The sequence below is a fragment of the Nothobranchius furzeri genome, chromosome 17, assembly GCF_043380555.1.
Source record: "Nothobranchius furzeri strain GRZ-AD chromosome 17, NfurGRZ-RIMD1, whole genome shotgun sequence".
NCBI lineage: Eukaryota > Metazoa > Chordata > Actinopteri > Cyprinodontiformes > Nothobranchiidae > Nothobranchius > Nothobranchius furzeri.
Genome location: NC_091757.1, coordinates 31,974,471 through 31,996,518, shown reverse-complemented (window position 1 = coordinate 31,996,518; position 22,048 = coordinate 31,974,471). Strand labels below are relative to the sequence as shown.

Sequence of the window (22,048 nt, the reverse complement as noted above, 5' to 3'; positions counted from 1 at the left end):
CCCCCCCTCTCTCACGCTGTTTCTGCCACGCCAGGTAGAATAGCTGAATCGCAACTTCTAACGCAGACTCATACAGGGTCTTTGATTTCTGAGTGAATTAACTTAATAAAGCGCATCGACAAAACGCTTTACCATCAACGTGTACCGAGGGCAACTCTGGACCGGTTCGCGGCGCATCTTTGTCTTCTTTGCCAGCCAAGGTGCCCTGGATGAAACATCCTAAGGGGACGTCCCGGGTCCAACAGAGGGTCCGATTTTCGGTGAGGCAAAACACGACAGATAGCGTTTTGATGCATCTTTTCCAACTAAACCTAAGTTTATTCAAACCATCACTTTTCACTCAGACACCTGTTTCTTCCTGAAGCAAAATCAGATGCACACACGCATCCATAATCACATCATATCACTCTCACAACTCACCACATTCTCAATCTTCATAAATTCACCAGAAGGTCTATTTGAGCAAGAACAACATATCAACTGTTAAAGATTGTCCCACAAAGTTGCCAATGTGATTGTTATTTCCTGTTTGTCAATTTTCAAAATCATTAGTTTAATTTGAAGAATTAAAACTTTTAATTGTCAAACTGGTTTCCTCATTGAACTGAAACACAGACACTCAGATATTATCGGCAGTTTATCGATGAAAACAACCTTTGAGTCTTCTGAACAATATAAAATTTGGTTATTGATTTATTAAAAATTAATATTCCGAATTAATACGTAGCAGGGTTCCTCTTTCATAAAAGAGCATAAAACCACAACGCTACATTAATGGCGAGCCAGCCAGGAGCCGAACCTAGAATCTTTCGCATTTCCAGTTCACTACTATTTCTGATCACAACAAAGTCGCCTCCGTAAAGCTGCAACCCAACTTTGAGCAGGTAAAATCAGGTTCTGATCAAACAGCTAAACCATCAGCTTCGCTCCAGTTCCAAACGGAACCCTCAGGTAAATTCAAACAAGTTTCCCTGTGGGTTCGTAACACAAGATACAAACAGTTTGATAACCAAATCGCTTATGAGCCTGCTCCCACAGATACGTCCAAACTCGTGTCTCTGTGGGTCCGCAATACCAGATTCAAAACTCTATTCTGACCGACTCTATTCTGACCAACTCTATTCTGACCGGATTCTTTTCCACTAACTGGTGGACCGTTACAAATTCTCTCGTTTGTGGGATGAATTTTTAACAAATGTGATATCCTTTGAGTTTTTTTTTTTCAGGTTACCTGCCTCCAGCCAGGGTCCTGTTACTAACTCACATTTTTAGGGGTTACTAACCTACTGATTTACATTTTTAGAACTGATTTACATCTCTATCTTTTTATTAGTGCTTTGTGTAGCATGATTATATTTGATTACAAAGTTAATTTTATTTTGTTACTATTTCCCTTAAAGGGCCACAAGCCAATTTGCCCTTCATTTTCATGATTATTTTTTTTCATATATGCCTTTAATTAGTGCAGCCTGCTGAGTTTCACATATCAGTTAGGATTTACTTTCTTTTATTTGTGTTTTCACTGCATCACGTTTTTACATGACATGTAGAGCAGGGTGCAGAACATTTCTTCTTTAGATAATTCACAAAAGGCATCCACATTTTCCCAGAGGCACCCATAGATAGGTTTTGATTGATTTCTTTGCTTTGCATCAAATGCTATCTATCGTGTGGGCTGTCTCACTTTGTCTCCTTCTCCGAGCTCGTATGGACTACATCCCATCAGAGGGGTTGTCTTCACCATCCTTCAACTGGTTTCCTGTCGCATGGGGCTTCGGTCGTGGTTCGAGATGGGTCGAGGTCTGCGCTGGACTTCGCCTGGACTACGCCTGAGGAATACATCACCTGCCCAGCTCCGTGTGGCACACGAGCTGCTTATCCTTTGCATACCTTTGCATTATTGCTGATGAAATTAACTGCTATTGAAATAGCTCTGCTTTCAAGATTCCCTAAGTGGATTACTTTACAATGATTGCAACAGTTTTGGCCTTAATCATCTGATCAGGATAGACTCCCTTCTACACGAGACCTGTGGAGACGCTCCATCGTTCCTGCCTTCATCTGGGATGTCTACCTTCACGAGTGCATCACGTTATTGAGGTTGTGACGTCAGGTGGCCTCTGTTGACCTCCATGTCGTCACAAAAGGGGGGAATGTAACGTGAGGAAATATGGGTTTTCTGGCACAAAGGTGGTGCTGGACTCAGCTGGGTCAAAGCTGGGTCATTGAGAACTTTCACCCACAGATTAAGACCTGAACGCCAGCGAGTCTGGGAGGAAACCATAACATCAGCCACCTGCAGTCTACCAGAAGATGTGTTTACATGAGTTGTACCCAGACCAAGTCAAAACATAAAGTTTAAACTTCTTTTTCTTGATTTTAATGTTAAAATAACCATTATCATTTTGCTCATTATAAATGTGTTTAATCAAATGAATGACTATTATGCTTTGGGGTAATTATAATGGATTAATGAATCCATTCTTACATAATGTTGAGAATGTTTGGTACTGACCTTCACACACACCCACACACATCTTCCCACAGTAAACTCCAGACACATTTGATGACGCACATGTTTGCTTTGAGAAGAGAAAGGCTTTTGGTAAGTTTCAGTCTTATGATCTCAGTTCGTGCTTGACAACGAAAGAGAGAGGACGTGTGAACAACCGCTAACGGGGAACGGAGCCCATGGGCTCAATCCCCCCCCCCTCTCTCACGCTGTTTCTGCCACGCCAGGTAGAATAGCTGAATCGCAACTTCTAACGCAGACTCATACAGGGTCTTTGATTTCTGAGTGAATTAACTTAAGAAAGCGCATCGACAAAACGCTTTACCATCAACGTGTACCGAGGGCAACTCTGGACCGGTTCGCGGCGCATCTTTGTCTTCTTTGCCAGCCAAGGTGCCCTGGATGAAACATCCTAAGGGGACGTCCCGGGTCCAACAGAGGGTCCGATTTTCGGTGAGGCAAAACACGACAGATAGCGTTTTGATGCATCTTTTCCAACTAAACCTAAGTTTATTCAAACCATCACTTTTCACTCAGACACCTGTTTCTTCCTGAAGCAAAATCAGATGCACACACGCATCCATAATCACATCATATCACTCTCACAACTCACCACATTCTCAATCTTCATAAATTCACCAGAAGGTCTATTTGAGCAAGAACAACATATCAACTGTTAAAGATTGTCCCACAAAGTTGCCAATGTGGTTGTTATTTCCTGTTTGTCAATTTTCAAAATCATTAGTTTAATTTGAAGAATTAAAACTTTTAATTGTCAAACTGGTTTCCTCATTGAACTGAAACACAGACACTCAGATATTATCGGCAGTTTATCGATGAAAACAACCTTTGAGTCTTCTGAACAATATAAAATTTGGTTATTGATTTATAAAAAATTAATATTCCGAATTAATACGTAGCAGGGTTCCTCTTTCATAAAAGAGCATAAAACCACAACGCTACAATGATGATGATGATGATGATGATGATGATGATGATGGTGATGGTGATGACAACCAAGATAATAATGATGATGACAACGAAGATGATGGGATGATGATGATGATGGAGATGATGGAGATGGTGGTGGTGATGATGATGTTGGTGATGTTGATCATGGTGATCATGGTGGTGATTATGATGATGGTGATGATGGTGGTTGTGATGATGTTGGTGATGTTGATGATGATGGTGATGATGGAGATGGTGGTGGTGATGATGATGTTGGTGATGTTAATGATGATGATAATGATGATGATGATGGTGGTGGTGATGACAACGAAGATGATAATGATGATGACAACGAAGGCGATGATGATGATGCTGATGGTGGTGATGACAACAAAGATGATGGGATGATGATGATGATGATGGGCATGATGGAGATGGTGGTGGTGATGATGATGTTGGTGATGTTGATGATGATGATGATAATGATGATGATGATGGTGGTGGTGATGGTGGTGGTGATGACAACAAAGACGATAATGATGATGACAGCGAAGGCGATGATGATGATGCTGACGGTGGTGATGACAACAACATCTTTGACCAGGACATGTCATTCAATTCCCAGGTTAAACAGGTTTGTAGGATTTCCTTTTTCCACCTTCGGAATATTGCTAAGATTAGAAGCTTTCCAGGAGTGATGCTGAAAAACTAGTTCATGCATTTATTACATCAAGACTGGATTACTGTGATTCATTACTCTCAGGAAGTCCATAGAACGTAGTTAAAAGTCTTCAGCTTGTCCAAAATGCTGCAGCTAGAGTTCTGATGAGAATTAAAAAGAGAGATCATATCTCTCCTGTCTTAGCTTCCCTACATTGGCTACCTGTTAAATTCAGAATAGATTTTAAGATCCTCCTTCTCACATATAAAGCTCTTAATAATCAAGCTCCATCTTACATCAGTGATCTGATTGTTCCATACATTCCTAACCGAGCACTTCGCTCTCAGACTGCAGGTCTACTGGTGGTTCCCAGAATATCTAAACTTAGGATGGGAGGCAGATCTTTTAGTTATCAGGCTCCTCTCCTGTGGAATCAGCTCCCAGCTTTAGTCCGTGAGGCAGACACTTTGTCTACTTTTAAGAATAGGCTTAAAACATTTTTATTTGATAGGACCTATGGTTAAAATCTGATGTTAGCCTAGATCTGGACAAGTGGGGGAGTAGAGGGAGGTGGAGTGTACAGTCGGTAAAGACGGCTCTCCCTTGCCCTGACTCCAACATACCTCCATCTAAATGGGATAGATTATCCAGAGTTATCTCTGTAGTCATGCTGCTACAGGCTTAGACTGCTGGAGGATACACTGACCACTTTTCACACTCTACTGCTTTCTTCTGCAGTCTGCTCTTTAACTGTACTATTTTCTGCAATTTCAGCTGTTAACTTTTTTTCCTCTGTGTTTTTCTCCCCAAAAGAAGCTACAATGATGTTCTGCTGAGCTATGGTGGCCTCATGGAGGGGGCCATCGTCTAGCACACTGCTGCTAACCACTTAAACATTCTCCCTCTCCTGATAATAACATTTTGCTTTCCTTGACGTTGGATGTGCTACTACTAGTTTACCTGTTTAACAATAGATTCACTAGGATAAATACAATAAAGTTTATCTCTCGCCAAATAGAATATTTACTAAGCAATCACAATGTCATCATAGACACATTGCTTGGTGTGTGTGTGTGTGTGTGTGTGTGTGTGTGTGTGTGTGTGTGTGTGTGTGTGTGTGTGTGTGTGTGTGTGTGTGTGTGTGTGTGTGTGTGTGTGTGTGTGTGTGTGTGTGTGTGTGTGTGTGTGTGTGTGTGCTCTGTCTTCTTGATCCCCAGTGAGTCGTGGAGGATGGCTGCTTATACTGAGCCAGGATCCTCTGGAGGTTTCTTCCTGTTAAAAGGGAGTTTTCCTCTCCACTGTTGCTATATTCTTGCTTAGTATGGGGATTGCTGTAAAGTCACTGACACTTGATGCAATTTGCTGGGTTCCTTAAATAGGAAACATTTTTTCTGATTGGCTTAATGAACTGACCTGGATTGGAATGTTTATTATGTGAAGTGCCTTGAGATGACTCTTGTCGTGATTTGGCGCTATGTAAATAAAATTGAATTGAATTGAATTGAATCTCAGAATTGTGTGTTCTGACACATTAATTTCCCTCTGGGATTAATAAAGTATTTTTGAATTGAATTGAATTTGAATCAGTAAATACTGACAGTGTTAAATCCCAGAATTTACATTTTAGCAAAATACATTTTCTGTAAGAATCGGCCAGCTGTGTGCTAGAAGCTTACTAACAGACATAATGTAAGATAACTGTTACGCAGTGAAAATAAAATGAAATTTAAGAACATGAAAATAATTATTTTCCACATTTGATCATTTTCTTTGATATGTTTTGCTCATGAATTTGATCATTGTGGGTTTTTTACATAGCAAACTGTGATTACAGCATCCCTTTAGCCTCTGAAAAATTACATCTGCCTTAATGTCATTGTGTTTTCTTTTCTCTGCCAGACTAATGTGTCTGTTTGCCTAACCTAATGCCCCCCTACACACAGAAACAAAAATTAAACTAAGACTTTTGTCAGAGTTGGCTGCCGCTGTTAAAAATGTTCTGTAAAGGTCAGGAGGAGCCATTTCACAACTTACCATCAAGTCTTCTGCTTTCCTGCAGAATTGTGAAATCACGTTTTGACTAAATAAATGAAAAACAAGTGGTTTGAAAAATAAATCACCTGCTCTGTGTATTCAGGTTCCTCCTGTTGTCTCTGCAGCTCTGAAGAAACAACAACCTTATCTCAAAGTGAAGCGGTGCCACATTCTGTCCTCACTGATTTCACCTTGAACACAGCGTAGACCTTTGCACATACAACAAAAACTATCAGCTTTTCATCCTCTCTCTTCAGAAGCACACGTTCAGCTTGATGTCACATGTTTCGACCTCTGAATCAAGTCCTAGAAAATAATTAACTGATGGTGTCAACATCTTTCTAAATCTAACCTTAAGTGGCTAAAATACAACAGATTTCAACTAAACCAAGGCCAAAATTGGAATGTTGTTTATTTGATCGGGCTGCTTCCAGAGGAAAAATTATGACGAGTACCTGCCACATGCAGCGGATCAAAGGCACTTGATTAACATTAGTGTGGCACTCCATAGAAGATGAGGTTTTTGGCAGTTTGAGTGTCTGGAGCATACAGGTGTGTGTTAACTCAATGTCCAGGAGGAATGATATCAGCAATGATCACAGAGAATTGTTGCTGTCCCAGTCATCATTACCTACTTAGACTCTTCAGGTCTCAGTTAGCAGAATAAAGTTCTTTTTGATTTAACCAGAAAAGGTCTGAACAGGTCTGGTATGTTTGGAAGGGTTGATGGAGAAAGTCTCTTCTCTCTAAACTGAGCATGACATTATGACTAACGTAGGTTTTTTAAGTTGCATTTGAAATAAACACAAGATATGTGGTGCAGCAGCTGGGATCAAAGCTGATATTTTACCCATAATGCCCAGCAATGTGCTTGGTGAGAAACAGCTAGCATTCCAATTGTCAGCATGGTGGCGGGAGGGTGATGGTTTGTGTTCTAGAGTCAGATGTGATCCCAGCTTGGACCAAACTGGGTTATTGATCCCAAATGCAGCTGCAGATTTGCAACAGAAAAATAAATTAATCAAGGTGCTACTATGGTCCAAACAGTGTCTACACCTAAACCCGACCTAACTGCTGTGATGGGAGAGTTGAGCAGAAACACGTGTCTGCAAACTCCAATCAACTACAGCAGTTTTGTAAAGAAGAGTGGGCCAAAATGCTTTGACAATGATGAACACATCTTTAGTACCCAGATAATAAATGCAGAAAGGATGGACTTTTTACATTTCTTACCGTTGCTGTAGAGTCAGAAGTTCAGCTCTGACAGGAAAACCTGTGAACTGAAATGTTGTGTCTCAGCCATAGTTACAGACTCCTGCAGGGATCTTTGTAGTTATTGGATGAATGCTTTGGTCTGGAGTGCTGAATAAACTATTTAAACTACTGACATCTAATAGAGTGTTTTTGTTGTTCTTTGTACTGAAGCTTGCAATAAAGAGAAACCCAAGAATGACATGCGGTCAAAAGTATAAAAAAGGTGACCACGAGGAAAAAATACAGATTATTTGTGATAAAGTGTTGTTTCATGTCCTGTTGGTGGATTCATGCTAAGGAGTTTTCACTGGTTAAAGATTGAGTCAATTATGTAGGAGGATAATGTGAGCCTTATTTTGAGGTCAAAGGTCATAAAAGTGAAGTCCAAAATGCTTTGTTACTGTTCATTCATCAACCATGAACTACTACCTGAACCAACATGTCATTAATTGGGGTAGAGACATTCCTAGACGAGGGTATTGTGATTTATTTTATTTGTAATACTAAAAAATAGGGCCACATAAATAATCCAATGTAAAAGTGTTTGTTTACATCAACAGCCTACAGGATAAGCAAAACCATTATCCGTGCTTAGGAGGGGCCAAAATAAAATCAGTCTGAGGACCGCAGATGGCCCACGGACCACACATTGGACATATCCGACCTGGAAGGTAAGATTCAAGTAGGCTTCATGAGGTGTTATTATGGACAAAAAGAAGAAAAAATGTATAAAAGAATGCAGAGGGGAAAAAATCTATAGTGCTCCTGAATCTGTCTATTTATTCTGTTTTTATTATTTTAATAAGTATGTATGTAGTAACTAAATTGTATTTATGTAGCACTTATTACATCACAAAGTGCTTCACATAGATCAAAACAAAATAAAACATAATGATCTCAGAACAAACAGATTAACGTCAGAAAAAATAAAGTCATAAAATTGTATTTTATATAATAATATATTTTATAATAATAATAATAATAATAATAATAATAATAATAATAATAAATTATTATTATCATTATTATTGTTGTTGTTGTTGTTGCTGCTGCTGCTGTTATTATACCCATATTCTGGTATAAAAGAGAAGGGGTATAATTACTTTTGACATTTAAAGTAAATAATCATTTTATTAACTTTACCATTTCTGTCATGATGTGGCCTTTAAAACTTAGTGTCTTAAATGAATATCAGAGTTTTTTGTTTTTGCTTTTGTTTTGACACAAACCGTTGGTGAACATTTCCGAGCAGGCAGCTCTCGGGGCCCCTCCTCTGATGGGGCCAGCTCAGAGCTTTGCAGGAAGTGCTTCGCTCTATGCTAGCTAGAACATGAGAAGGAGACGCTGTTTAATCCGAAACACCTGGGAGAACACACCGCGGGTTTGATGGTAAAGTAACAGACGGGTTTACAAATGAAACCGTACATATAGTTAGTCTGAGTGAGGGTCTTTCGCTGGGTTTCTCTCGTCGATGCTAATGCTAGCAGTGTCGTTAGCCCAGTGTTGTTAGGAACAAAGTTCAGTGTTGGGCTGTTGTGTTGCATCATGGAAAGTTTTGAAGCTTTGATATTTGTCAAGAGAACAGACTACACGTCTTCCCAGCTTGTCCCGGAGATCAAATCAAGTTTTAGTTAAAAACATTTATCAAAAATCTCAGAGCTGAGTTTAGTCGGCGCTTGTTATGGTTGTAACTCTTTATTTACTTTGCCATTGTGTATATGGTTGTTGGGCTTGTATTTATTTACAGTACTAGTTTTTCTTTTTGACTGTCAAAATTATGAGCTTCTGTCAACTTATCCCGTAGGAACAGAGTTACATCAGCCTGTAATTTAAAACTAGATGCAAACTGGCTTCTGAGAGTGGGTTAACGCCTAAATAGACAATAGCTGTAGTACAAATATTTATATGCTGTGTATAATTTAGGCTCAATGGCTATATACAGATTTATATCCTTGTTGCCTCTCTAATATCACTTTCTCTTTACTTCCACAGCCCATATCAGTTTTAGGAAATAACCAGATTTTTATGTCTCCTGACTTGTTTTCTGATTTAAAATTTTTAATTTTATTTCAGGAAAAACATCGAGCCATGGACACTCACAGAGGAGGACGACCCTGGGGGAAACTAGTCAAAGTTGATTCCAATGAAACTGTTCTGCTTTTCAATAAGGAATGCACAGTTGGCAGAAAAAAAGGTTAGTCTTTTACCCTGTGATCCACCATGCTTTCTTTGCCATAAATCTAATGTTGACAAAAATGTCTTTTTACCCTGGTGTCCAAACTCCAGAAGTGGAAAATCTTTATAAATGAAAGGCAGTCCTGTGGTGTAGACGTTTCTGCCAGTCAGTGTCTGGAGCCTTTACAACCTCCCCCTTAAAAACACAAACCCTTTTTTAGTGCAGCAAACTTAGACAGACCCTTGTGACGGGAACAAAAGGCGTCTATTGACAACATGTGTGAAGAATATTAAGTAGAGCTTTTTTGTACGGGTTTGCTTTAGAAGAGGTTAGGGCCATATATCCCCCTGTGTCTGCTTTGTTGTCGAGAGCTTTGGGGAATCAACGTTTTTTTATAATGCAAAGCCACCAGACTTGGCATTACTTAATCAGTTAGCTTATGTCTGGCTAATGAATGATTTAAAGCTGTCATGGCAACTCGGGCTTAGAGATGAGGTTGAAGATTTTACATTACACCATTGTGTCGGACAATTTAGCTCTTTCTTTGTTTTAAAGGAGAGGAAAGCTAAACATGATGCTATATTTGAAAGCAGAAAACATTTGTTTATGGTAGATTTGTTTGCATTTGTCGTTTCTCTTCTGTTTTAGGGTGTCATCTGTCATTTCCAGCCAACAAACTGGTCTCAGGGGAGCACTGCAAAATAGTAAAGAATGAAAGCTCAGGGCTGGTGTGGCTTGAAGACATGAGGTACAGTAAAGCTGTGCACCTTTTTAAATGTGCACACTGGTGTTTTACTGAAACACTGATCTGTTTTGTCTGTAGCACTAATGGAACTGTGATCAACATGTCCAAACTGGTTAAAAAGCAAAGTCACATGCTGCAAAACGGTGATGTCATCTACTTTGTGTACAGGAAGAGTGAGCCAGAACAAAGTGAGTCACCCAGTTTGTGAGCAGCAAGAATCATATCTTTGTTTAAATGAGTTTCAATAGAAAAGACACACTTTCCTGTTCCACTGCAGACATTGCCTATGTTTACCATTCTATCAAAATGGATCAAGACGTTATGAGCTTACCACAACTTTCCAGTTATGGTAAGTTGGAAGTCACCTGTGCAACCAGAAGTATTGCATCTTTTTGTTTTTGTGCCACTTAAGTAACTTTTCCGTCTCGTATGTTTGAATGTGAGGTCTGGAGGGTTCAGCTCGGTGTTTGTCACCTGTCCCAACGTCAGAGATGTCCCTCTCTGTGGAGCCTGTGATGCTCTCTAAGGCTCCTCGGGATACAGCTCAGGAAGAAGCTCAGCCTTCTACTTCTGCTTCTCTCTTCTGTATTAACAGCCCCCCCTCTTCATCTCCCATGGCAACAGCAGCCTTTTCATCTTCTGGTAAGGGAGACTGCAGTTTGTTTTTTCTGCACCGCATCCTGTTAAAAACGGAAAAATTCCTGTTTACACTTCTTTGGACTCACCTATCGTGACTCACAACAGAAGGTTGTTGTTGGTTTAGCATCCAGGAAACGGTAGACAACATCTTGACTAGTAGAAGCTAACCGTTAGCATTAGCAACTCCACAACACAGCAGAACTCCTTCAAACTCGAGTCATTTGTGGAAATAAAAACTCAACGTTGCAGAGCAATCAGAGGCATGGTGACCAAATATCAGGAAATAAGAGCTCAAACTGCAGTCTGAAGCTCAGCTCTGATCTGGCTCACTTCTAGTTCCTGAAACGGGTGCATCTGAGCTCCCGCCCCACACAGAGTACAACTTACAAGGCATTCATTCCTACTAGAGACCACTGCAAATGTATTAAAGTCATGAGTGAAGGACCTGTTTAATATTTTGATAAATTATGATGCTGTTAATAAATTCTTCAGGTGACTCCTGGTAAGAAAAAGATGTTTAAAGTATTACGTGTAATATTTAATCAGTCTTTGTTGTCCTTTCATATGTATAGATCAGTCTAAGGCACTAGGAAAAGACAACCTGGAGCCAGAAAGCAAAAGGAGGAAAACTCACGACGGTTAATTTCACTTTCTTTTAGTTTTACTCTGTATTTACTTCATGTCTTACCTTGTAGAGTAGACCTTTTAAGTCCGACAATGAAAATGAAAATTAAATTTGGAGTTGTTGATTATTTTTTACAGATAAAGAATGTGATCAGGGTTTCCCAAACACCTCCAGAGCAGGGGTGTCAGGTTCAGCTCAGACGGTTCCAGGGACTCTTTTGACCAAACCAGTAGTAGAGGGGACAAAGACAGACAAGATGGAGGAGAGCCTGACCTGTGTGATTTGCCAGGATCTACTTCATGACTGCATCAGGTGAGGTCTGAGGACACCGAATTAGCACACAAGTCAGAATTAGGTCCATGAGCTCTGTAACTCTGTATCCTCTTGTTATTTGTGACTGTATTTCTGAGGTAATTGCTTTCTTCCAGCTTGCAGCCATGCATGCACGTCTTCTGTGCTGCCTGCTACTCGGGTTGGATGGAGCGCTCTTCACTTTGCCCCACCTGCCGCTGCCCCGTAGAGAGAATTTGTAAAAACCACATCCTCAACAACCTGGTGGAGGCCTACCTCATTCAGCATCCAGGTTTGCACACATAAAGGACAGACCAGTAGACGGTGTAGTCTCAGGTTACTAGGCTGCTTGGTAGGGCTACATGATATTAGGAAAGCCTGCGATATGCAATAACAGTGATTAATATTGCCATGACGATATTACTTGCGATAAATAAAAACTTAACTTAGGAACAAAAATAATCAAAAACAAAGAAGTAAAAAAAATGTCAGCAAAAGATGTGAAGAAAAGGGAAAAAGAAAATGAACAAGAAGGATCCCGTGAAAAGCAGAATCAGCAGAAAAAGCAGAACAAAGCTAACTCAGGTATTTGCTAACATCAAAATAAGGTGCCGTCTGCCTCGGGGGCGGACATCTAACCTATGAGAACCCACCCAATTGGCTGAACAGATGAAGAGCTCTATTTGATTTGTTTAAAAAACATCATGCTTTCGTTTGATTGCGGTGTTTCCCTTACATAGGCGTAGCCATGGCAGCCCGCCACGGCTGAAATCCCAGCGCCACGCCTACAAGATCCCAAGTTTTATTGATTTTTTTTTTTGTGCGCCATTTCCCGAAGAAGCAGCAGGAACTTCTCTGTTGTTGCTTGTGATCACAGCCGGCAGGCCGCAAGGAGGAGGAGGCAGGGCAGGGTGGTTACAGCTAGTGATGAGCCGGATACTCTGCTGTTGTGTCCTTGGGCAAGACACTTAACCCACCTTGCCTGCTGGTGGTGGTCGGAGGGACTGGTGGCGTCAGTGCTCGGCACCTTCGTCTCTGTCAGTGCGCCCCAGGGCAGCTGTAGCTACATCATAGCTCATCACCATCAGTGTGTGAATGTGTGTGTGAATGGATGAATGGTAAACTAATGTAAAGCACTTTGGAGTCCTTACTCTGAGAGGTGCGGGTCATTTATCATTTATCATTCAGACGAGTATCCGGTACGGATAAAGCATTTCTGACGAATACGAGCATGAAACGAGTAAAACTCGTAAATATCTGTAATCGTGCTGAAAGGAAAATCCTCATTGGGTAACTGACTGTCTTCACTCTCTGTGATTGGCCAGTCACATAGAGCGCCCGCCCCTCCCAACACACAAAACTGCAGCCAGGAGCGCAGTCCGTCCGGTCCATCCGCACGCACACACACACACACACACCCACACACACCCACACCCCTTAATCAACATTGTTTTGTTTAACTGTGTGTGGGAAAAATGCCAACAACATTAGGAAAAAATCTGTTTAATCAAATTAAAATAAAATGGTTCTAGTATTTCATATTTCCTAGTTCCTACTGCATGAGTTCAGATGCATTAATTCATGCACTTAAATATTAATGTTCTGATTTTAGTGAAAAACTTGTTCTGTAATAGTTTCTTTACTATTGTGATCAAAAATATTTAATCTCAATTCTGAGGCTGCTCTGTAAATAGTTTTCAGATAAACAATACACATATCAAATTCTGATCAGTCCATATCAATTTCAGATTTAAAATAATGAATTGATGTAAACCACACCCACTAATTTCCAAATAATAAATAAGAGGTGCATTCATCTGTGTATGTCCTTTGATCCGCATTAGTGATATTTTCAGCACCAGAACAATGAAGCAAAGAAACAGATTCCTGCGTTTGTTAGTAATTTTATTTATTAGATGCATCTGACCTGTTCTATTTTTCTCTGAAATGAGATCAAATCAGTGCTTCTATGGGTTTTCTCCTCTCTGCACTAGAAACATGTACTTTATTATAATGTTCACTGTAATGCATCTTGGTGTTCTTAACAAGTACATTAAATCAAAGATATTGGTCAATAATGCCAAATATGTAAATTTGTGTTTCAGTCATTTTTATACTGGCTTAAAAATACTTCATTAAATCTGCTAAGCAGGGGTGTAGAAGGTCTTTTAACAGGGCCAGCCCAGTAATGATGGACCAAAATAAAGGGGGCAGAAAGTCAAATAAGGGGGGGGCAGAAGGAGATGTTTTTCCAAATGCCAAGAAAAATTAAATGTCAAACCCCCCCCCCCCCCCCCCCCCCCACACACACACACACACACACACACACACACACAAAGTGTGTCACTGAGAGTTTAAAACAGAAATTATTCTTGTGCAAATATTGGTGTATTCACCTTTAATACTAGTTATTAAAATGCAGCAGTTGCTGGATTGGTGCAGTTCAAAGTGGAGTGTGTCAAATAAAACAATATTAACATAAAGGTGAGACGTGGCATAATTTCACCGCTCCCCCCCTCAACCGCCACCACAGCAGGAACAATTCCTAGGGGAAACATTGGATTGTGTAGCAAACATTTGAGCTGACCATTCATCGTGATATTTATCTGTTCTTTGAGATATGCATTTTGCGCATGCTGATCTCACGATAACAACATATTGTGCAGCCCTACTGCTTGGGTTTGCGTCTTTTTACTAGATGTTGATTTAAATCATGTCCCTTTGTGCCTGACAGACAAGTGTCGCAGTAAGGAGGACCTGAGCAGCATGGACAGCAGAAACAAGATAACTCAGGACATGTTGCAGCCCAAAGTTGAGCGTTGTTACTCTGATGAAGAAGGCAGTTCGGACTACCTGCTGGAGCTTTCTGACAACGACAGTGACTCCTCTGACATAAGGTACAAACTTCTGGAAATGACCCAAGTTTCTTGCTTTTTTCATTTTTAGCCAAGAATAAATGTCTTCATATATTCATTTGCTTTGGTGTTTTGTTTGTTTCCAGTCAGCCTCTTGTGATGTGCAGACAGTGTCCAGGCTACATCAGGGATATGAGCCAAGTGCTATTTGCTACTAGTTCAGACTACTGGTTCCCCGGTCTTCCAAATCTACAAGTCCTTTCACCATCCAAACCTGCAAGTGAGGAGGCTGCAGCGAAGCCAGCAGGAGAGCAGCCCTCTACGCCCTCTGATCACCCTTCAGGAGAGGATGATGGTACCTCGGATCACATTTTCTTCTGTCTAATCTCTGGCAGCTTTCCATCATTCCACCAGCCTTTTACTGTAATGACTTGATGGTTTTGTGAAACTCTTTTCTGCTTCTGTCCCAGCAGCAGGTCCGCATGAATACCGCTGTCCCCCTCAGGGCTACCATCTCATCTGCAGCTGCTGCCTCCAGCCAATGCCAGACAGACGGGCCGAGCCCAACAACCAGCGGGTTCTCGCTCAGCAATGTGAGTTCTCAGACACCTGTTAGTCCCTCCGCAGGAATACGCCGCTCTATCACACACACGCTTGTATTTAACTATAGTGAAATGGTGTTAATATAACAAAATGCTGAAATAGATCAGTCCAACTATAGACCAGTTAACTGTACGTGATTAGTTAAAGCTTTGCAGCGGCTGTACTATGGTTGCTGCTGCTTTGGCCAGGAGCAGGAGTTCAGGACTCTAATCAGAGCCATCTCCTGCCTCCTGGAGTCCTCAACAAGGACAGAGACACTCCAAATATGGGCTTCCGCTCTTTCCTTCTGCCGACACAGCTGCACCTGAGCTGCATATACCTGAAGGAGCTGAAATAGCAGAGCTGCCAGAAGCAAAGGAGGGCTGAGTTTGTGCCGTCGCCCCCAACCACTCCACTTTGGTTTTACTGGCTTTTATTTGGTTTTACTGGTTTAATAGAGGAGCTTGGGTTAGCTCTGGTCATTTCATAGCATTGATGCTTTGTAGTAATTTTAAAACAAAAGGAGAAGCAGTCCTGTGCTGGTGTCATCCTGTCACAGCACATGGGTGTGGTCAGAAGACCGTAGTATGTAAAAGCATTTGTGATTAGCCAGTAATCTGTTTTAAACTAGAAAAAAACGAGTCAGATATTGTGATTGGTGGTTGGATAATCGGTTGTTTTAGATCCTTTTATAATAAAAACTTTGAAACATCTCACACACGCCCCTTTGTGTTCCTTCATTTTAAATCCACCAGAGGTGGTAGCAAACAGCATCATGTGTTGTGTTGGCAGGTACGTTGTGCCAGCGGCCTTTCTGTCACATGTACTGGGGCTGTCAGAGGATCGGCTGTCAGGGCTGTTTGGCTCCGTTCCAGGGTATGTATCTGTTTTAAGTCAGGGGTGTCCAATCCTGGTCCTCAACAGCCACGATCCAGCACGTTTTAGTCCCAACACACCTGATTAAATGGTTTAACTGTTCATTATGTCATCGAGACATACACACCTCCAACAGCTCCAGCAGAGGTTTCTCTACTCTAACACTAGCTTTTTTTGGAGCAGGGAAACCTCTAAAACAGTGTTATTCAATTCTGGGCCAGCATCCAGCACGTTTTAGTTTCAACCCTACTTCAACACACCTGATTTCAATCAGCAGGTGATTAGCAGGCTTCTGCAGAGCCTGATGAGCTGCTGCACAGGATATTCAACCACCAAATCTAGTGTTTTGGACTAGAGTAGGGGTGGGCAAACCTGGTCCTCGAGGGTCCCTATCCAGCAGGTTTTAGTTTTTTACCTGCTCCAACATGCCTCATTCCTAGATGAAAAACATGTTCAGCAGCTCAGGAGCCTGTTAATCCCCAGCAGATTCTAACCAGGTGTGCTCAGGCAGAGAAACAACTAAAACCTGCTGCATAATGGCCCTCGAGGACCAGGATTGCCCACCCTGGACTAGAGAAACCACTAAAACCTGATGGATACTGGCCCTCCAGGCCGTACTTTAAGTTCTTTTGCTGCCTGACTTCATGTCACCTGTCAGTGGTCGTAGTAAATCAACTGGTTGAAAATACTGGAGCTCACTAACAAAAAACTTGTCTAATTGAGTTAATCCCTGTGATTTTTACCACCTAGTTTAACTTTTGGTGTCCTAGAAATCTGAGATCTTGCCTGAAGCTAACGAGTGTTTACCACAACAAAATGTTACAGGGATTCAAACCTAAACCAGCCTCCACAATAACTTAGAAAAATGCTTTTTTAATTTTATTATTTATTTACTTTTCAACACAATGGTCAGTGTTTCCTGCAGATTGTTTATTACTTTGTTTTTTTTCCAGAGCTGAATCTGACAGACAAGTGCCTGGATGGTGTGCTGAACAACAACAACTACGAATCTGAGATTCTCAAAGTGAGATTTGCTTTGTCATTAATTTTATTATCATTTGCGTCCATCCATCCATTTTCATCCTCTTATCCGAGGTTGGGTTGCGGAGGCAGCAGCCTCTCCCCAGCCACTTGAACCAACTCCTCCGAGGCGTTCTCTGGCAAGCTGAGAAATATAGACCCTCCAGCGTTTCCTGGGTCTCTTCTCGGTTGCATGTGCCTGGAAATCAATCAATCAATCAATACTTTCACTAGGGAGGCGTCCAGAAGCCATCCTAACCAGATGCCACCTCAACTGGCTCCTTTTGATGTGGAGGAGCAGGGGGTCTACTCCGATTCCCTCCTGGATGACCGAGCTTCTCACCCCATCTCTAAGGGAGAGCCCAGCTACCCTGTGGAGAAAGCTCATTTCAGCTGCTTGTTTCTGTGATCTTGTTCTTTTGGTAGTGACACACTACCCAAAGCTCGTGACCATAGGTGAGGGTAGGTACCGGTAAATCAAGAGCTTGGCCTTCCGGTTCAGCTCTCTCTTTACCACAACAGATGGGTACAATGGCCGTATCACTGCAGATGCAGCACCAATCCGCCGCCTCTTTGGGACAGGACCTCGTCCCTGACTCGGAGAAGGCATTCTACCCTTTTCCGTCTCACTCTGATCCTTTATTCTTAATTATTTTCTAAACAGAAAACCCAAAATCAGTAAATTGTTCTGGCGATGGTAAAGTCTTGTCTGCTTGTTAACACCAATCCTCTTAAATAAACACACAGACTTCCAAAATTTTGGACATCTCCAGTGATATGAACAAATTTCCATCCGCAGCCATTTCTCCCAATAATGACGCTCAAGGTTGTGCAGCTCCTCTCTCCCCGTCTCTCTCTCTCTGCGCGGCCAGTGCACGCCGTGGGTCTGACCTCTAAAACCCCAGACCTGCTGATCAGAGCGTCGCTCAACCAGAGGCAGAGAAAAAAGAATAAACCTCCAACTTATTTATTAATGTTGACAAAAAACGTAGCAACACACGATTAGGAATAAATGTTATTTCTGTTTCTACATTTTTCACTTCAGTTCAAACAATTTATAATACTGTGTTTTCATCCCATTTAGTTTGTATTTTACTTAAAGATCTTCGTCTTTATTAATTTCATGAGGATTTGTGTTGCATTGTTTGAAGAATGAATCATAACATAAAAACTACTCGAAAGGTTGTTTTTTTAATACGTTTGAACCATATATATATATATTCGATGGTTTGAATCATAAATGTTCATCATTTTTAGAAATATTTGTTCTGCTGAAATTCATCTGGTATATGAAAATGCTAAAACCAGTTATTTTGTCATAAATAAATTAGTAAATAGAAGGAAATAATATATTGTGATATATATTTTAGGCCATATGGCCCATTCCTATCCAAAGCAATAATAAACCAGCTCTTATCAAGCACCCACCTGTCCTGCATGTTTTCCATGTCTCTGCTTCAGCCCACCTGATTTACATATTTGCATTGCCATCTCAGGATGACGTCAGGTGCTGCAGAAACCTGTTAATCACTTGTTCATTTAGGTCAGGTGTGTGGCTGCGGGGAAACACCTAAAACCTGTAGGAGGTGCTGAGGACCAGAGTTAAGAAACACCAATAAGAGCAGGGCTGCAGCTGCTACCGAGTGTGACCGAGGGCGTGAAGCCTCGTTCACACCGAATGCAGAATGGAGGTGGTCCAGTTTCACATGGATCAGAAATCCTTTTGAGTCCAATCAGAACATTTACACCAGCTGTGGTGCAGATGCAGAGCTCCAGAAAGTTTCCACATGGAGTTTATTTTTTCTGAACCCTGCATGAGGATTGTTAAAGTGAAATAAGTCACCTGAGAAGTGAGATGTGGTTCAGTGCTAAGAATATTTATTGAAATTATTTTCACTTCATAATCAGTTGTACGTTCTACTTTTGGGCAGTCGTCAACACGTTTGACTAAGGGGGTACTTGTGGCACGAGAAAACAGCTCAAGGGCTCCACAACTTCGGTTATAAAGCATGTGATTGGAAATCACATTTTTCACATTGCTAGAGCTGTGGAGCCCTTTTTTAACTTCGAACAGATGTTTGTGTGTCTTTTTCATGACGGTGTTAATTTGATTCGTGTTTCTGTAGAACTACCTGTCTTCAAGGGGGAAGTCATGGAAAGATCTTCTCCAGGGGTCTTTACACGGCTTACAGCAGGGAAGCTACTTCCTGACAGGTGAGCCTTCAGGTCAAAACCTTCACTTTGTTTTTATCTGATTATACATTTAAAATGCACTTCTGTTTCCAGAGTGGCTTTTTCTAATATAAAGCATCACTTTTATCTGGTAATGGAGCTCTAACACTCAGCCTTGTTTGACTTTATCTCCACCAGATTGTCGCATCTCTGCAGACACCATCCTGTGCGTCTGCTGCGGTCTGAGAGCCTTTAAGGAGCTAGCCTACAAATACAGACAGAATATCCCTCCATCTGAGCTGCCAGGTCAGAACAGAACAGTTGTTACAGCTTTATTCATTTGGTTAACATTCTTAAAACCACGGTTTGATGTTTTGACCCCAGCTGACGTAGCGTCCCGACCTGACTGTTACTGGGGACGGAACTGTCGCACGCAGGTCAAGACGCATCACGCAGTGTAAGTCCTAGACGTGTCTTTTTTAAGACTGTTGCACTGCCACAGGGATGTACTGGTGGGACGTGTTAAGGCATTCATAATAATTAGCATGTTGGTACACCTACGTGCTGTTTAGGACTTAATGCAGTTGTGTCCAATCCTGGTTCTCCAGGGACGGACACTGTCCTTCATTTTTCGAGGTTCCTCTGCTCCAACACACCTGAGTCAGTGGTTAAATGACCCGTTCAACATGTCCTCAAGTTAACATAATCAGGACAGCTTTTTGTGTGTTTTTCATTTTTTACCTCTAGGAGGAGTCCTTTTCTAAAGTATGCCCCACTCTTTGTCCTGTCTTGTATTAAGACTTTGTGCAAAATGTTATTGGTCACTTCTGTTTATTCTTTGTTTTTCTTTGATTTCAGGAAATTCAACCACATATGTGAGCAGACACGATTCAAGAGTTAAAAGAGAGACGTTTGTTTTTTTTCTCCCTAAATGTGTCAAATGTAGATAAATCAGCTTCTCGTGCACCTAAGAAGCAGGATCGTGCTACGTTTTATCGCCTCGTTTTACCTTATGCACAAATAACAATCAGTGTCATTTTAAAACAGTGCTCATGGTCTCCTTTCATTCAGGTTCCTGTGTGACAACACTATGCACGTTTAGAATAGATTAAAATCCTTGGAGTGGTTGGGGAAAGGTTTGTGTTATCTAGATGAACCAGGTAAACAACCACTTGAAGATGAGCAGTTGGCTGAAATGCTTCCCGATGCTTGTCCTCCAGGGTCTTCTGCGATATGCTCCTTCTTTTGTGGTGTGGATTAAAATACCTCACATGGATTTAGGCTCTTTACACTAGAAGTGCTTGTATGATGTGTAGAAAACTCTTAGTGACAGAGACGTGATCATTAGTTTAACAGAAATAGTACTTTCATCTACTTTTTGAGCTAAGACATGTTGTGAAGCTGCTGCTGCTAATACCCAGACTGCTAACTTTAACCAGTCAAAAGTATCACCTCTGAGGGATTTTTTCCGTTTAACCAGGGCATTATCGTGTTCCCAGGCAAGAGCAGAAAGCCACGTCAAAGCCCCGTCATGCACGTACCGAGGTAGATTTGTAATTCTATGTGATATTTGTTTAGGATTTCATGTCTGTGGGAAGGGGATCAATGTGTTGTAACGCCGTCAGAAGGCAGAATGTGCCTCTGTTTGGTGCTTTTGTTCTGGCTAATCTTCTCCAAGGTGATTCACCAGAGCAGAAAATGACACTTTCCTATTCTAGTAAGGACTGATCTGTGATGAAATGCTCAGCTATCTCATGTGGACTTGGCAAAGGGAAGAAAGGTACACTCAAAACGATTAGATTGTGTTTGAGTGGCTAAATTACAGAACGGTTTTGACGTGTGCAGCACCCACTAATGCAGATATAACAGGAGGTTCTGTCGTTCAGGTGATGTCCCACTACAGCTTACCTCAGTGGATCAGCACGTTTGTTTTCCTTTAGGTTTTCTATTTCTCAGGTACACAAAGCTGCTGTTTTATTTCACCTGCAGGTCAGCCATGTTTGGTGGTTAAAAGGTGTACGTGGAAATTAAACAGCAGCGAATGTTAAATGCACTGACCTCAAGACGATCATCACACGCGTTTGAAAAATAATCTAAATGAGATTTTTACAGAAATGGACAAATCGATTCTTTGTTTACCTTGATAGTTAAAACTTCCAGAGAGTAGGTTCTGAGGCCTTACGTGTTGTAGTGGGGATTAGCCACACCCATTTATTATTGTACCCGTTGTTATTAAAGCTATTGAGAGTGGGGAAAGGCCTTAGCAGGCATCTAGTGTGCTTTGTACAAATTTGATAGTTTTCAACTCTTATGTATTTTTTTTACGTTAACTTGGATGAAAATTTGGTTTATTTTTTATTACAATATTTGCACAAATCTATCTCACAAAATACTTTTCCCCCGTTTACATGTCCATCAGTGAGAATCCATGGATGACGTATGCAATGTTAAGACAACTGGCTCAAAATGAGATATTCACAATAAGAGGTTCTGATAGATTTAGAAAATGTGTTTTTGAAGTATCTTTAACTCAGTTAGTACATTTTAAAGGTGATAATCAATATAATGTATATTCAGCTAGAACTCAGTCTTGTTAGTTGTTTTTTTGTTTTTTTTTTTTGGTTGTTTATGGGCACTTTTCTGTCTTCTGCTTAA

General features: G+C 41.1%; 1 protein-coding gene across 4 annotated transcripts; it reads left to right on the top strand.

The window, feature by feature from the left end:
• The first annotated feature begins 8,673 nt into the window (after positions 1 to 8,673).
• chfr (checkpoint with forkhead and ring finger domains, E3 ubiquitin protein ligase) lies at positions 8,674 to 20,442 on the top strand. 4 transcript variants are annotated; one of them, XM_015971997.3, is made up of 18 exons: positions 8,674 to 8,801; positions 9,486 to 9,606; positions 10,237 to 10,336; positions 10,412 to 10,521; positions 10,611 to 10,682; positions 10,778 to 10,975; positions 11,545 to 11,610; positions 11,735 to 11,909; positions 12,026 to 12,180; positions 14,623 to 14,785; positions 14,890 to 15,098; positions 15,217 to 15,336; positions 16,118 to 16,201; positions 17,155 to 17,225; positions 19,348 to 19,435; positions 19,592 to 19,699; positions 19,778 to 19,850; positions 20,252 to 20,442. In XM_015971997.3, the coding sequence occupies exons 1-18, from the start codon at positions 8,799 to 8,801 to the stop codon at positions 20,292 to 20,294; spliced, it is 1,959 nt and encodes a 652-aa protein (XP_015827483.1). In that variant the 5' UTR covers positions 8,674 to 8,798; the 3' UTR covers positions 20,295 to 20,442. The 4 variants fall into 4 exon arrangements, with proteins under 4 accessions (XP_015827483.1, XP_015827482.1, XP_054587250.1 ...); XM_015971996.3 differs by having other exon boundaries at positions 15,214 to 15,336; XM_054731274.2 differs by lacking the exon at positions 8,674 to 8,801 and adding an exon at positions 8,988 to 9,096 and having other exon boundaries at positions 15,214 to 15,336.
• The last annotated feature ends 1,606 nt before the right edge of the window (positions 20,443 to 22,048 follow it).

What these genes read in the sequence shown, in the direction of transcription:
- chfr (XM_015971996.3), top strand. An exon ending in CCCTCCATCTGAGCTGCCAG is followed by an intron (nt 19,700 to 19,777) that starts GTCAGAACAGAA and finishes TTTTGACCCCAG; the next exon opens with CTGACGTAGCGTCCCGACCT. An exon ending in GTCAAGACGCATCACGCAGT is followed by an intron (nt 19,851 to 20,251) that starts GTAAGTCCTAGA and finishes CTTTGATTTCAG; the next exon opens with GAAATTCAACCACATATGTG.